Source organism: Octopus bimaculoides, chromosome 7 (genome assembly GCF_046866305.1).
Source record: "Octopus bimaculoides isolate indiv1 chromosome 7, ASM4686630v1, whole genome shotgun sequence".
Taxonomy (NCBI): Eukaryota; Metazoa; Mollusca; class Cephalopoda; order Octopoda; family Octopodidae; genus Octopus; species Octopus bimaculoides.
The window spans coordinates 84,709,756-84,726,879 of record NC_142934.1 but is presented as its reverse complement, the minus strand read 5'-3'; the positions used below and the strand labels follow the sequence as shown (position 1 = coordinate 84,726,879).

Here is a 17,124-nt window from a genome sequence, read left to right as displayed (position 1 = left end):
TATTTGCTGTACGTATTTTAATATGATTTTATATGCTTTTATTCTTATTGTGCAGTTACATGATTTTATGTGCTTTTAGCAGTTTTCTAGTGATTTTACGATTCCAATATTTGTGGTAGACAGATGTAAAGTCGAACGTGATTTTTATTTTTCCATATATTATTTTTTTTAAACCGACGTATAATCGAGAACAACTTAAGCTGAGATATGCCTGTATATATTTTAATGTAATCAAAATTACTTTCACAAGCATTTAGTGTTTCTCTAAGTTTAATCAAAATTGAGTGAAAGCCACGATGTAAAGCTGGAATAAGAAACACACAATGTCCTTAAATTATCTTTACAACCTCAATGTTTTTAAATACCAAATTGTAAAGATAATTTGTGGACACCCTGTATAATACATTTCAACTATAGATGTTAAAATGAAAATACAAATAAACTAGGTTCTACATTTCTTTTTGAAGCTTGACTGGTTTTCTGCAGTTGACCACATTTCTCCAGTCTTTCCACCTGAAGCTGAAGGTTCTTGAAAAAGAACTGATGAATGAAATGCCGACTGCTCCAAAGCAGAATTCGGTAAAGGCTTTTTTGATACTGGAGAATTTTCCTGTATCAAGTTTTGCTGGTAATGTTTCTTTCTTGAAGGAACAGAAGATCTGCCAAACACCTTCCTTTGCAAATTGTCAAAATAAGCATGGCTGACTGGAACTTTACTTGAACACCTAGCAGTATTAGATAAGGTGGGGTCTGTCAATTCTTCAGGAGCTAAACCTTTATATTGGTATTTTGATGATGTTCCAAGTTTTTTGGATGTATTGGCAGTAGGAAGTAATTCTTTGTTCAGTTGTGAGAATGTATTATTATCAACACAGTCTGGCATAGAGAAAACGCAATCTCTATTTTTATAATCATATTCTTGGAGATTAGTGCCTTGAGATGAGGAATCGTCTACATTGGTGAGACTTTCATGGACTAAAATATCTGTCCTGGTGTGATCAGTCGTGATACAATTGGCTGATTTAGATATTTTTGAGTTTTGGCTTTCGGGACGAGAGCTTTGTGACTTCTTGGAACTAGAAACGTCTTGTTTTACTGTGTGTCTGCCATGGTCCAGTTGGAATTCTTTTATAGATGTTGATGAATTTGTTGTAGAGTGGGTTTTAATCCGCTGGAGAAAGAAAAAAAAAAAAAGAATGTTAATGGTAAAAAGTTGAAGAAATTTTTTATTTGAATATTTAATCTTGCCTGAAAATAATTGAAGCCTATAAAATAAGACTATAAAATGGCATATGAATTACACACTGTGATTGAGCTGCGTGGTTGTGAAGTGGGCTTCTTAACCTCACAATTATTCATTTCTAATCATTAGCAGCACCGTCCGAGCATGACCATTGCCAGAGCAGCTGTCTGGCTTCCGTGCTAGTGGCATGTAAATAGCACCATTTGAGTGTGATCATTACCAGCGTTGCCTTACTGGCACAACGTTAGAAAACATTTGAGTGAGGTCGTTGCCAGTGCCGCTGGACTGGTTCCTGTGCAGGTGGCACGTAAAAAACACCATTTTGAGCGTGGCCGTTGCCAGTACCATCTAACTGGCCTTCATGCTGGTAGCACGTAAAAGCACCCACTAAACTCTCGGAGTGGTTGGCATTAGGAAGGGCATCCAGCTGTAGAAACTCTGCCAGATCAGATTGGAGCCTGGTGCAGCCATCTGGTTCGCCAGTCCTCAGTCAAATCGTCCAACCCATGTTAGCATGGAAAGCGGACGTTAAACGATGATGATGATGATGATGATGATGATGATGAATCAAATTTAGTAACATGAAATTCTGGAGAAACTGCTTGCTTGTAATCAAGATTTATAAAGATCAGCTGAAAAGTGCATTAGCTGGAACATGGCCAAATGAGATTCATTTTCCAACATAGTCCCCACCCCCTTTTGCTGCCCACACACTTCTTCCATTGGTGTTGCAGTGTTTGGATCCCATTGATGAAGAAGCTTAAATCCTGTAGGTCAAAAAAAGTCATCAACAATGTATATGATGCAATCATCACTATGATACTGGTTCCCAACCAAGTGTCTGCTCAAGTTGGAGAATAGATGACAGATGGGACCAAATCAGGGGAATAGAAAGGCTGATCAGTTCAAAGCCACAGTAACCAAGGACTTGTGTTCTGGGGCATTGTCCTGATGAAACTAGATCCCTTTCATCAGTTTTCCTGGCCGTTTGGTCTTGAAAGCCCTTCATAAATGCTTCAGGAAGTTGCCATTGTACTCTCCATTGATGGTGTGACCATTTTGAAGATAGTCAATAAATACAATTTTGTTTGCATCTCAAGAATCTGAGGCCGTCAGCTTCCCTTCAGATGAAATGACCTTGGCCTTCTTTGGAAAAGATGAGGAGAGGTATTGCCACTGCATGGATTGTCTCTTGCTCAAAGAGATGAACCTAACACTCATCCTGAGTTAGGAAACATTCAAAGAACCAGGTGGATGTGTCTGAAACAATGACAGATTTTCCTATGATGTGATCAGTCAAGTGTGCTTTTGATTAGGTGTCAGAAGATATGGCACCCACCAAGCAGAAACCAGCATGCCAAGCTCATTATACAAAATATTCTCAGCTCTTTTATGGGATATGCTAATAGCACTGACAACTTGATTTATAGACAGTTGCCTGTCAACCATCAGCATGTCGTTAACACAATCAATATTTTCTTTGATGGTAGCAGTTTGTAAAATGTCCAGACCTTAGGTCATCTTCAAAACTCACCCTTCCCCTCATAAATTCAGCTGCTCATTTTTGCACTGTTGATGAAGCTGGAGCATCATCCCCTAATGTAGCAACTTGATAACATCACACTGCCAAACTTTGTCCATTTTCAAGAGAAGTTGCTACTAGTTTTTTTTTTTTTTTAAGTCTTCTTTGAACAGTCAGATATCAATTTACTTGGAAAAAAATAATGCGGTTTTTAATAAGAAGAATTTGAAATTAATGCATGCAAGATTTCATAGGTCTAGCATCACTCCTTCATATCCAACCAATGAACTTTTCAGCCCAGCCTTGAATCTACCATATTTTAACATGTAGAAGGAACCGCTTAATTTTGGTGGCTTAAAATTTGGAAAAAAAGTTTTGTAAGGGATTATACTATGTGTAAGAAACTCCCATATTTTTTTAACCTAATTTTTGACAAAAAAAGGGTTCCTTATCATCATCATCCAGTGTTTTAAATCCGGGTTTTGTCCCCATTAACAGGGGTAGCCAGATCTACCTCAATGCCAAAGTAATTGCTCTCACACCATGTCGACCAGTTTTGGGCGTCCTCCTTTTTCAAACCAACCCTCCCAATCTCCTCCTCCACCTTTTCCTTGGTCTACCTCGCTTCTGTGCTCCATTTACCTGACTATAGCATCCTCTTGAGAACATGCTCCTCATCCCTCCTCAACACATGCCCATACCACCACACTCCATCCGCCCTTGCTAACCATTCCACTGATTCCTCCAACCCCTGTATCACCATCAAGTCCTCAGTCCTCCTCTTATCAAACAGCCTCACCACACACATTTCTCTCACCACTGCTCTCTCAGTCCTTCTCAAAATTACCATCTCTCTCTCCCTCAGACACCATATTTCACTCTCATACAGCATTGTAGCCCTCACATAACTCCTATAGACCCTTCCTTTCATCTTCAATGAGAACCTTTTCCCATATAACAACATTAAAATACGGTATATCCATTTAATGCAGCATGTAATTAGTAGAGCACCCTTCAAATCCTGTTGTCTCAAATCCAGACGAAAGAGAACACCTTTATCTTTTACTTGTTTCAGCTACTGGACTGTGGCCATGCTGGGGCACTGCCTTGAATGGCTTTTACTTGAACAAATTGACCCAAGTGCTTATTTTTAACTTTGATACTTAGACATAGGCACAGGAGTGGCTGTGTGGTAAGAAGCTTGCTTCTCAACCATATGGTTCCAGGTTCAGTCCTACTGTGTTGCACCTTGGGCCCTTGGGCAAGTGTCATCTACTATAGCCCAGGGCCAACCAAAACCTTGTGAGGGGATATGCTAGACAGAAACTGAAAGAAGCCCATTGGATACATGTATGTGTGTGTGTGTGTGTGTGTGTCTATTTGTCCCAGCACCATCGCGTGACAACTGATATTAGTGTTTTTATGTCCCTGTAATTTAGCAGTTCAGCAAAAGCGACCGATAGAATAAGTATTAGGCTTACAAAGAATAAGTCCTGATGTTGGTTCGTTCGACTGAAGGCAGTGCTGCAGCATGGCTGCAGTCAAATGACTGAAACATGTAAAAGAATAAAAGAAAATACTACCGATCTCTTTTTCTGGACTGCTAAGTCACAGGGACTTAAATAAACTAACACTGGCTGCCAAGGGACAAAGAGAGGCACAAACACACATGTCTGGGTGTGTGTTTGTCACCCCCAACCCTCAACAGTTTGACAACCGAACTAATTTGTTTACACCCCCATAACTTAGCAGTTTGGCAAAAGAGACCAATAAAAATACGTATCAGATTTTAAAATAAATAACAAAAGATACATTTGTACTGGTGAGGGGGATGGTTATTTCAACGAACACTTCGAGGCAATGCTCCAGCATGGTTGCAGTCCAATGAGTTAAACAAGCAAATGATAAAAGGTTGTTGGCACTCCGTCGCTTACGACGTCGAGGGTTCCAGTTGATCAATGGAACAGCCTGCTCGTGAAATTAACGTGCAAGTGGCTGAGCACTCCACAGACACGTGTACCCTTAACGTAGTTCTCGGGGATATTCAGCGTGACACAGTGTGACAAGGCTGACCCTTTTGAATTACAGGCACAACAGAAACAGGAAGTAAGAGTGAGAGAAAGTAGTGGTGAAAGAGTACAGCAGGGTTTGCCACCATCCCCTGCCGGAGCCTTGTGGAGCTTTAGGTGTTTTCGCTCAATAAACACTCACAACGCCCGGTCTGGGAATCGAAACCGCGATCCTATGACCGCGAGTCCGCTGCCCTAACCACTGGGCCATTGCGCCTCCGATAGAAGGTAAAATAAGCATAAAATAATTTGAAGTACAAAGACCACACTGCAATATAACCAGATATTACAGACCCCATTTAGGTTTCGAAGTAATTTTTTTGACATTCAAAAGTAACCCAAATTTAGTGCAATATTTCTTACTTCATTTTCTAACTTGGCCAACTTTTGAAGAATACAGTCAAGTTTTTCTGAGAGTAATTCTGTGCTTTCCTTGATGGGTTGCATTTGGTGACTAAAAGAAATAAAAATGATAAGAAATTAGAATGATGAGTCATGTTTTTTTTTGACTTCAAATGTCATCTAAGATATTAGAAAAAATGTATTATTTAAAATAATTCTATCATTCAGTTTATTTTTTTAAATTTTTTTTTTACGAAACTGTCAATGGTAACATGAATATTTTTTATATCAAATTTTATCTAATATAACAAGAAATGTGAGCAAAATCACAGAAAAGAATACAAATTCTTTTTAAAAATCAGCTGCTGCATGCAACCTACAGAATTCTTACATCAGGGTAATATAAAAAAAAATATGGAGATCAATAAATGAAACCCCAAAAACTGTTGTAATATCTCTCTCTCTCTCTCTCTGTATATATATATATATATCATCATCATCATCATCATCATCATCGTCGTCGTTTAATGTCTGCTTTCCATGCTAGCATGGGTTGGACGATTTGACTGCGGACTGGTGAACCAGATGGCTACACCAGCCTCCAATCTGATTTGGCAGAGTTTCTACTGCTGGATGCCCTTCCTAATGCCAACCACTCCGAGAGTGTAGTGGGTGCTTTTACGTGCCACAGGCACAAAGGCCAGTTAGGCGGTACTGGCAACGGCCACGCTCAAAATGGTGTTTTTTACGTGCCACCTGCACAGGAGCCAGTCCAGCAGCACTGGCAATGATCTCGCTCGAATGTTTTCTAATGTGCCACCGGCACAAGTGCCAGAAAGGTGACGCTGGCTAAGAATAAACAGCTATTTCTGGCTCTTGTTGACTTGGAGAAAACATTTGACAAGGTACTGTGTGCAGCATTTTGGTAGGTTCTGAAGAAACTAGGTGTAGGTAAATGGCTTGTGTAAGTGGTTCAAGCTATGTACAAGGATGCAGTAAGTGAAAGTTGGCAACCTCAATAGTGCAGATGGAATGAAGAAAATCACCCAGTCCATGCTATAAAATTGTTGACATCAGGAAAGGCATCCAGCATGTAAAAACCACACCAAAGCAGACATTGGAGCATTCCTCAGTCCTTGGACACATTGGATCCGCTCAAACCATCCATTCCATACCAGCATGAAACATGGATGTTAAATGCTGTTGTTGATGATGATGATGAAGTGTGTGTGTGTTTTAGAGTTCCCTTGTCTTGACATCATGTGATTATTGTAAATGAACAGCATTCATTTCCAGTATTCTACAAAAGCATTACTGGCCATGGGGGAATCTTACATCATCACCATCATCATCGTTTAACGTCCGTTTTCGATGCTGGCATGGGTTGGACGGTTTGACTGAGGTCTGGTGAGCTAGCAGCTGCACCAGGCTCCAATCTGATCTGGCAGAGTTTCTACAGCTGGATGCCCTTCCTAACGCCAGCCACTCCGAGAGTGTAGTGGGTGCTTTTTACATACCACAGGTACAGGAGTTGTTTGAAAAAAAACAGATGGGGATTGGCAACAGGAAGGACATCTGGCTGCAGAAAATGTGCCTTAATAAACTCCATTCAACCCATGCAAGCAAGGAAAAATAGACGTTAATACAATGACGATGATGTATGCATGTTGTATCCATGCGTGTGCATGTGTGTGTGAAAGACATGCCCTTGTGGTTAATATGTTGGCCTCATGATCTTTAGGTTAAGTGATAGACCAGGTGGCATGTTATGTCCTTCAAAAATCCACTTTATTTCATGTTGCTATAGCCAAATAAACTGATATGGCTGTCAACCAATTGCTGGTGCTTCTGCCTCCACTTCTCTCTCTCCCTCCCTCTTTCTCAGTCTTTTTCTGTCTCTCTCTCAATTCAGCTGTCACATCTAAATGTTCTACAGAGTGAAGCGGCAGAAAGAGCACTTAATTTCGTGCAGCTACTGAAATTATAATCCTACTTCAGAATAAAATATCATTTCTAACAATAAAAAAGTATGAAACTGAAGAAATACATACTCAGTCATTTGGCTGTTAGTCACACTGTTTTCTGCGCTATTAAGATGATTGGAACCATCTTGTGTAAAAAAAAGAAAAAAAAAAAAGAAAGAAAAAAGAAAAACATATGTATGAGATTATTAAAACTATAAAAATTACATAGTAGTTTAGACAGCAATCAGGCTTAATTGCTTTGCATATGAAAAATTAATATGTATCTATCTTTTATTGGTGCAGTTTCCATTATAGCTGGTTGCCCACCAATAATCTGAGCCTGCTACAGATTAATGGAAAGGTTGATAAGATCTGATAGAGGGGCCTTAGTTCAGGAGCTTAAGGGTTTTGGAGAATGAGGAAGCACTTCTTAGCCACTATTGTTTCCAGATCTATTCAGACCTGAAGTAGTATTACCTGTGAAGGTCCCAGCTTTGGGTTAATTAGCATGTCATAGAACTATCTCTGAAAGATGGTCACTCACCGACACCTCGATGGACCCAGGGCGGATGAGGCTATTCAGCTCTTCAGCTGCTTGTCTAAGAGAAGGTAACTCTATACAAAACTTGAATCTTGATAACTAATGGACTTGTTGCATTTGTTGCACCAGACTAATACAGATTTGAAGGATAAGGAATTGGGACTGGCTCTGCATAAAACCATGCCCACTACGATAATATTCATTGTACATGTTGTTCAGCAAAGCAAGACACTAGCACCAACACCATCACACTGGGTTTGTAAGTTCAGTGGTTACAAGGAACGAGGCAATGGGGGCAGGTAGAGGATGCTACTAGAAGTGTTCAGCATGGACCCTGCACACAGGAAGCCACAGTGTGATGGTCACTTACTGCTGGTCTGAGACATTTTGTACCCTCCTAAGGACATGACAAAGAACTGAACTAGGAACACCAGACGGCTGTGCCTCGCTGAACTCCCATTCATCAAAGTGACAAGAGAGTCCACCATCATCATCATCATATGCAACTGAACGAGGTACATACAAAAAAAAAACTATAAAATTTACTGTAGTAATTGCCATACCATACCATAGTTATAAATCTAAACAAACTAAGACAGTTCTTTCAATTTACAACATAAATAACTGTGATTGTTTAACTTCGAATTATCAATAGCAAGCCTATGATCAAAATAGTGACTACCCTTTCTTTTTAGAAGTCTGCCAGAGTACATTATTTAATGTGTCTTTTGCTTATTTAAGATGATGGATTGTGAGTTGAAGGAGATATAGCTGCTATTTCCAGCAGACCAAGTGGTACATAGAGGAGTAGTGTGTCATATTCAAGATGATGTGAGTTGAAGGATATTTAGTTGCTATTTCCAGCAGACCAAGTGATACATAGAGGAGTAGTTTAAAATGGTAACGTATAAAATAGTCATAAATGCAACTGAGAAATGATACTGAAATACAGTCCATGCCTGTGTAGTAAGAAGTTTGCTTCTAAACCACAAGGTTCCAGTTGATCCGATCAACGGAACAGCCTGCTCATGAAATTAACGTGCAAGTGGCTGAGCACTCCACAGACACGTGTACCCTTAACGTAGTTCTCGGGGATATTCAGTGTGACACAGTGTGACACAGTGTGACAAGGCTGGCCCTTTGAAATACAGGCACAACAGAAACTGGAAATAAGAGTGAGAGAAAGTTGTGGTGAAAGAGTACAGCAGGGTTCGCCACCATCCCCTGCCAGAGCCTCGTGAAGCTTTAGGTGTTTTCGCTTAATAAACACTCACAACACCCGGTCTGGCAATCGAAACCGTGATCCTGTGATCGCGAGTCCTCTGCCCTAACTACTGGGCCATTGCGCCTCCTCTACTATATTAATAACCCTGAAACCCACATATACTGACAAACAGCCTCGCCTCAAACCAGTTGCAACAGAACCATGTCAGTAATCTGGTTTTACAATAGGAGCAATGATAATTTTGATACCAAATAATAAGAAATGTTTAAGTGATATTAACAGTTTTTGAGTATTTCTGAATAGTCAATGTGTCTTTCATGCTCTAATTGTTATGTACTATTAAAAATTTTTAAATAGAAAATCAAAATAGAATAAGTCAACTTTTATTTTGATAGTGAATGATATAATCTTATCGTAAAAACTGTATTTTTGTCTCGAGTTTTATTAAACATTAACTACTATTAAATTTATGCAGTTTTATGCGTTAACAAGGGACAGAACACTACATAAAAGTTATTTTTAAAATGGAGTTATTTCCCTTGCAACACGTTTCCGAAACCAAGAACGTCTAACTCGATGGGAATCTCGGTCAAACTCTTTAGTTTGACCCAGGGGGAAATAGAAAAATAAAATATTCTAATAGGTGTAAAACAACTTACTGCAAACGAATATGAAGGAAAAAAAGCGCGCTCGCGAACGGGGTGGGGTGGAGTGGGGGAGAGGCCTCGGAACATTCGCATCTTGAATGTTCCGAGATGCCTCACCGGAGCCAAGAAACAAAAGAAAAATAGTGTAATAGATGTAAAATGACTTGCTCTGAACGAATATGAAAAAAAAAATGCGCTCCCGCGAAAGGTGGGGTGGGGAGAGGACTCGGAACATTCACATCGTCACATATCGTCATTCCATGGCCTCTGAATTATAGTGTTTGACCCGGTGACAAAATTTTTTTAAAAATAGTCTAATAGGTGTAAAACAACTTGCTGGGAACGAATGTGTGTGTGTGTGTCTGTGTCTGTGAGTGTGTGTGATGTGTGACGACGTGAATGTTCTGAGCACTCTCCCCACCCACCCTGTTCGCGAGCGCGCATTTTTTCCTTCATATTCGTTCCCAGCAAGTTGTTTTACACCTATTAGACTATTTCAATGGGTGAAATATCGTTACACATTCCATCCAGCATGTTAACAATTCTGCCAGCTCACCACCTTAGATATTGATATATAATGAAAAAATCATTTTTACCTGGGACACAAATCTGTAGGACATACTTTAAAGCAGACTGTAGTTCTGTATTTTCAGAAGATTCAGTGAACAAGTTGACCACAAGAACAAGGCCACCGCTGTCAACAAAATATCGCTGGTTGATATCTACATAAAAAAAAAAAAAAAGATATGTGACAATGGAAAAGTAGAGACATTTAAACCAAATATTCTTTTCTTCTCTTGGCACAAGGCCCGAAATTTTTGGGGAGGGGGCCAGTCGATTAGATCGACCCAGTATGCAACTGGTACTTAATTTATCGACCCTGAAAGGATGAAAGGCAAAGTTGACTTTGGGGGAATTTGAACTCAGAACGCAGCGGCTGACGAAATACCGCTAAGCATTTCGCCCGGAGTGCTAACGATTCTGCCAGCTCGCTGCCTTAAGCTAAACTAAATATTAAGGTGTGTGTGTGTGTGTGTGTGTGTGAGAGAGAGAGAGAGAGGGGCTCAAGCTTTTACAGATGGTCAAAAAGAGAGTCAAGTGTCTTGGTGTTTCAGATGTTAATGCTTCAGCAAAAGAAAGACAGAAAAGAAAAAAAAAAAGAAAAGATAGAGAAAAGATAGCTGGAAAAAAAATAAATATACAAATACAGAAGCATTTAGGGGACAGGTGGAAGTGCAGTTCTATGGAAAGGAACAGAATGGGACGCAGAGAAAGGGTGAGCTACATACACACATACAGAGTTACCAAAGTAACAAAGCAGTCAAACAATGCACATGAATTTTCTTCTATTTTGTTTTTTTTTTTACATTATCTTTCATCTCCTTCTTCTGTGACTTTCTAACCATTTTTTTAACCATTTCATTGTTTTTTTTCACCCACTATTAATGTACGTATACATCACAAATTCTTACCAAAATGTCTGACTCATACAAGTATGGAAAAAGTGGATGATAACTCATCAATCATCATCAACGTTTAACATTTTGGCGCAGGTGTGGCTGTGTGGTAAGTAGTTTGCTTACCAACCACATGGTTCCGGGTTCAGTCCCACTGCGTGGCACCTTGGGCAAGTGTCTTCTACTATAGCCTCGAGCCAACCAAAGCCTTGTGAGTGGATTTGGTAGATGGAAACTGTCGTATATATATATATATATGTGTGTGTATAGGTTTGTGTCTGTGTTTGTCCCACTAACATCGCTTGACAACCGATGGTGGTGTGTTTACGTCCCTGTCACTTAGTAGTTTGGCAAAAGGGACCAACAGAATAAGTACTAGGCTTACAAAGAATAAGTCCTGGGGTTGATTTGCTCGACTAAAGGCGGTGCTCCAGCATGGGCGCAGTCAAATGACTGAAACAAAAGAGTAAAAGAGTATTTGTTGTCCATGCTGGCATGGGTTGGATGGTTTGACCAGGGCTGGTAAGTGGAGAGGTTGCACCAGACTCCAGTCTGATTTGGTATGGTTTCTACAGCTGGATGCCCTTCCTAACACCAACCACACCGAGGGGTAACGGTTGCTTCATAATACATTACACACACACACAAAGCTAGCTAGAAAGCTGTGTGTGTGTGTGTGTGATAGATAGATAGATGGATGGATGGATGGATATAAATGTTTATTCTGTTATATTCTTTTACTCTTTTACTAATTTCAGTCATTTGACTGTGGCCATGCTGGAGCACTGCCTTTAGTCGAGCAAATCAACCCCAGGACTTATTCTTTGTAACCCTAGTACTTATTCTTTGTAAGCCTAGTACTTATTCTATTGGTCACTTTTGCCAAACCGCTAAGTTACGGGGATGTAAACACACCAGCATCGGTTGTCAAGCGATGTTGGGGGGACAAACACAGGCACACAAACACATATATATATATATATATATATATATATACGCCGAGCTTCTTTCAGTTTCCGTCTACCAAATCCACTCACAAGGCTTTGGTCGGCCCAAAGTGCCACGCAGTGGGACTGAACCCGGAACCATGTGGATGGTAAGCAAGCTACTTACCACGCACCCACTCCTGCACCTTACAATAAAAAATTAAAAAATTCTGCATCAAACTCAAGGATGACTCAATACTTTCTGTGGAGTATATCTCTATTATTCTTTAACAAGAAAAGTATTGACACTGACTTCACCGTTTTGGCCTGCTTAACCTTCATCAGACTTTGGTACATTTGTTTGCCCTTGCTTAAGAGTACATCTACAAATACATCTTTCATGTATTACATTTATTTGGCTTAATTAGGTACCTATCTACTATGTATTAGTCATTCAGCTTCCATTTGTTTACATATATTTTTACATACATACTTATTATACAAGCATGTATGTACACACTTTTTTAAATATTGATTATAAAGCAGTTTTATATAATGGTGATTACTTAAGATGAAATGAGGTAATTTAATTACTCTGTCTGTCTCTAATTCTTTGATTCCACACACCATAGAAAAATTGGTTTCACTAATGAATCAGATTCATTCTAAATAGTTGATTCACACAAAAATATTTTGACTAATTCAAATGTATTTACAAATTCAAAATACTTTGTTTCAGATGAGTTGAAAAATTAGTGAAACTTGAGATTCCTTGCTAAACCATTAAATCTGTAAAATACAACTATAAAAAGCACCAGTGCCAATCTACATAAAAGGCAGCCATGCCAGTCTGTGTTGGTCCACATAAAAAAGCACCCAGCAAATACTGTAAAGTGGTTGGCATCAGGAAGAGCATCCAGCTGTAGAAACAAAGCCAAATCAGGCTGGAACCTGACACAGCTCTCCGGTTCTGGTCAAACTGTGCAACCCATGCCAGCATGGACGACGAATGTTAAATGACAATGATGATGTGTGTGCATACGCGTGTGCATGCATGTGTGTGTGTGTGCATGCACATATGGGCATGTGTATGTGTGTGCACATGTGTAAATGCCAGTGTGTGTGTGTGCATATACAATTAGGTTCTGCATAGTTGCAATCCACTGAATTCCACTCAAGACCCTGGTCAAACCAGAGTGAAGGTGGGATTGAACTGAGAATCATATGGCTGTGAAGAGAATTTCTTAATGGCACAGTCATGCTTGTACGCATATTCCCATTTCATTCGTCAACAGCAACCAGAAACTACTTCTTCCATAGCAATATTGAATGTAATAAGTTGCTAAATTTAATACTCATCAATCATTTTCTGACTTCTTCACTTTCCTGGAAATATATATAAAATAATATATAAAAGTTTCTGAAACGGTTACATTACTTTCTTCCCAAGAACATGGACTCTTTAAGCTCTGTAATTTATTTCTCCTTGAATCCCCTTTATTCTGATTCATAGAGAATAATTCTAAAGACATCCACAGCTAAACTAATAATCTCCAGTATCATCCTTACTTAACTAATGGACACGATTAAAGCAGTGTAGCCAAGAAGTTCACTTTTCAACTACTTCATTTCAAGCACATTAAGAAGTGTTTCCTATCAAAAACTCAGCTTGACTAAAGTCTGTGACATTTGGTTGATGAAAATTGTATGGAAGCCCATTAGATGCACCATTATTCGCTTTTGGATGGTGGACTAAATCTCCTGCCCAGTTCAGGCAGAACTTCACCACCTTCTGAAAAGATGGTTTTAGAATAGTCCACTCAATTGAAAGCATTTGGTCAGGGTTTCTGGTCTGTAGATAACCTCTTCCCACAAGTGTCACAGGCTCTATAGAAAGCTCATGAACATTGCCCTTCCTTGTTCCACTTAGCTGCATAAGGGAATAAAAAAAAATAATAAAAAAATCAACATTACTTCATGGATTACTACTTTACAGTGCTTTCAATTCTCACAAAATATTTTATTACTGTTTCACCAATAGATAAAAAAAATAAAGGCTATTTATACAGTTGTGGTAGCATTTTGTTTGTGAATATGGTATGTAGTTCTTTGTTAGTAACTGAAATGTGGAGGCACACTGGCCCAGTGGTTAGGGCAGCGGACTCACGGTCGTAGGATCGCGGTTTCGATTCCCAGACCGGGCGTTGTGAGTGTTTATTGAGCGAAAACACCTAAAGTTCCACGAGGCTCCGGCAGGAGATTGTGGCGAACCCTGCTGTACTCTTTCACCACAACTTTCTCTCACTCTTTCTTCCTGTTTCTGCTGTACCTTTATTTAAAAGGGCCAGCCTTGTCACACTTGTGCCACGCTGAATCCCCCAGAGAAATACTGGAACCCTCATCATCGTAGCCGATGGAGTGTCAACCAACAGTAACTGAAATAGAATTAGTTTTCAAAATAGCAATATGAATATCTAACTTAACAAGGAGGATTGTCATCATCATCATTACCATCATCATTTAACGTCTGTTTTACATGCTATCATGGATCAGACAATTTGAGAGGAGTTGGCTAGGTAGAAGATGGCACCAGGCTTCACTGTCTGTTTTGGCATGGTTCTTACAGCTGGATGCCCTTCCTCACATGAACCACTTTACAGAGTGGACTGGTTGCTTTATACGTGGCACCAGCACAGGTGAGGTCTGTTTGGCATGGTTTCTATAGTTGGATGCCCTTCCTAATACCAACCACTTTACAAAATGTACTGAGTGCTTTTACGCAGTATTAGCATGGGTGTGTTTATGTAGTACCCATACAGGTGCTTTTTATGTGACACTAGCATATGCAGTGCAAAAAAACACAGAAGTATATCAGAAGCAGAAGAATAGCATCTAGCAGTAATGAGGGAATTGTTAAATCTAGATCTCTGTATCTTTGAGTGTCATTAGAAGCAAGTAATCACTAGCAACTGCATGTCTGGACAAATTTAGCCTCTACTGAAGATAAAATTTCCAGGAAAATGTAATCCAATCAAAAACTTAAATAAGAAATAAATAATTTTAAAAATGAGCTACGTAGAAATATGAATTCATACAACAAAGGAATCTAAAATGTAATGAGCAAAAAACATCTTAAATAATACTTTATTTCTCATAAATATTTGGAAAACAGCCATGTAGTTAAGTTGTTTATTCCATTTAAAATCTGTTTTCTGTGCCAACATAGCTTAGACAGAAGGAAATTCGGGCAAGATTTTTACAGCCAGATGCATTTTCTGTTACCAACTTATATCTCTTTTACAAATAAGGGATTTTTTTTTTTTTGTTCTAAAGGAGTTTAAAAAGATAGAGGCAATAGACAATTTGTTGACAAGAGATGTTAACAAGCATTACCAGTGGTAGCCCAACCAGGAATGATAATGTTGTAGATTCTATCTGAGCTATAATCAGTGACATCATAATTACACACACACACACACACACACAGAGTACAGACATAACTGTAGGCTTCTGATGTTTGTTTCACAAGCAGGTGTTTTTAGGTTTGACCTCAGGCATGTTTTTTTTTACTTTTGAGCAAATTTTCTAACAAAGCCCTGAGGCAACCAATACTTCGAGAAGTAAACTGACAGCTGGAAACTGTATAGAAACCTGACTGATATGTGTGTATGTGCATGTGTGAGTGTGTGCGTATATGTGTATCTTTTACAGATGTACATTATGTAAGTTGGTGAAGGATGCAAACATCAGTGGAAGAGTGAAAAAAAAGAAAGTGCTCTTCAAAAACTTTCTTTACTATATTTGTTCTGCAACAAGTTACAAACACTCCCTTGCAACTTGTAACTAATCCTTGATGTGTTATATGTTTCAGTCATTAGGCTGTGGCCATGCTGAGGCATCAACTTGAATTTTAAGTTGAATGAATTGACCCCAGTACTAATTTTATAAACCTGGTACTAATTCTACTAATCTCTTTTGCCATATCACTAAGTTATGGAGATGTAAAGACACCAACACCAATTGTCAAACGGTGGTGGGAGACAAACACAGACACAAACACACACGCATATACATATATACAATGGGCTTCTTTCAGTTTCCGTCTATCAAATCCACAAATAAGGCTTTGGTTGGCCTGAGGCTATAGTAGAAGACACTTGCCCATGGTGCCATACAGTGGGACTGAACCCAGAACCACATAGTTGAGAAGCAAGCTTCTTACCACACAGCCGTGCTTAATGATGATATTGTTCAACAGTTATGAAAAATAAACAAACATAGGCGCAGGAGTGGCTGTGTGGTAAGTAGCTTGCTTACCAACCACATGGTTTCGGGTTCAGTCCCACTGCGTGGCACCTTGGTCAAGTGTCTTCAACTATAGCCTCAGGCCAACCAAAGCCTTGTGAGTGGATTTGTTAGACAGAAACTGAAAGAAGCGGCAAGCTGGTAGAAACGTTAGCACACCGGGCGAAATGCTTAGTGGTATTTCGTCTGCCGCTATGTTCTGAGTTCAAATTCCTCCGAGGTCGACTTTGCCTTTCATCCTTTTGAGGTTGATTAAATAAGTACCAGTTATGCACTGGAGCCGATATAATCAACTTAATCCGTTTGTCTGTCCTTGTTTGTCCCCTGTGTACAGCCCCTTGTAGGCAGTAAAGAAATAAGAAACTGAACGAAGCCCATCATATGTGTGTGTGTGTGTGTGTGTGTGTGTCCATGTTTGTCCCCACCACCGTCGATTGACAACCGACGTTGGTGTGTTTACGTACCTGTAACTTAGCAGTTTGGCAAAAAAGACTGATAGAATAAGTACTAGGCTTATAAAGAGCAAATCCTGGTGCCGATTTGTTTGACAAAAGGCGGTGCTCCAGCATAGCCGCAGTCAAATGACTGAAACAAGTAAAAGAGTAAAAGAACAAAAGAATACATAAAATATAGACACTCACCAGAATGGTCTGTAGCATGTGCTATTGCAAGGATTATTTGGATTTGATTGGGTGTATTACTGTGACAGAGACGAAGTAGCTTCACTAAAATTTCTATTCCGCCATAATTACCAAACAATTCAGCATTGGTCACTGGGAAAAGACAAAAGTGTATCAAACAATATAATTTCTTTCTTTTTTTTCCTTTTCCATTTTAGATATTTTTTTTTTTTAATTATCAAATTCTAAAAAAAAACTTCCTG

At 39.3% G+C, this 17,124-nt stretch overlaps 1 protein-coding gene across 1 annotated transcript in view; it reads right to left on the bottom strand.

The window, feature by feature from the left end:
- LOC106870139 (uncharacterized) overlaps window positions 1-17,124 on the bottom strand; it is a 118,281-nt gene that overhangs the window by 11,853 nt on the left and 89,304 nt on the right. The window contains exons 9-13 of the mRNA XM_089355590.1: window positions 16,883-17,014; window positions 10,150-10,275; window positions 7,228-7,285; window positions 5,198-5,288; window positions 454-1,171 (exon numbers count right to left, since the gene is read on the bottom strand). Of these exons, the coding sequence (XP_089211716.1) occupies window positions 454-1,171; window positions 5,198-5,288; window positions 7,228-7,285; window positions 10,150-10,275; window positions 16,883-17,014 (1,125 nt within the window). The remainder of the gene's footprint in view (window positions 1-453; window positions 1,172-5,197; window positions 5,289-7,227; window positions 7,286-10,149; window positions 10,276-16,882; window positions 17,015-17,124) is intronic.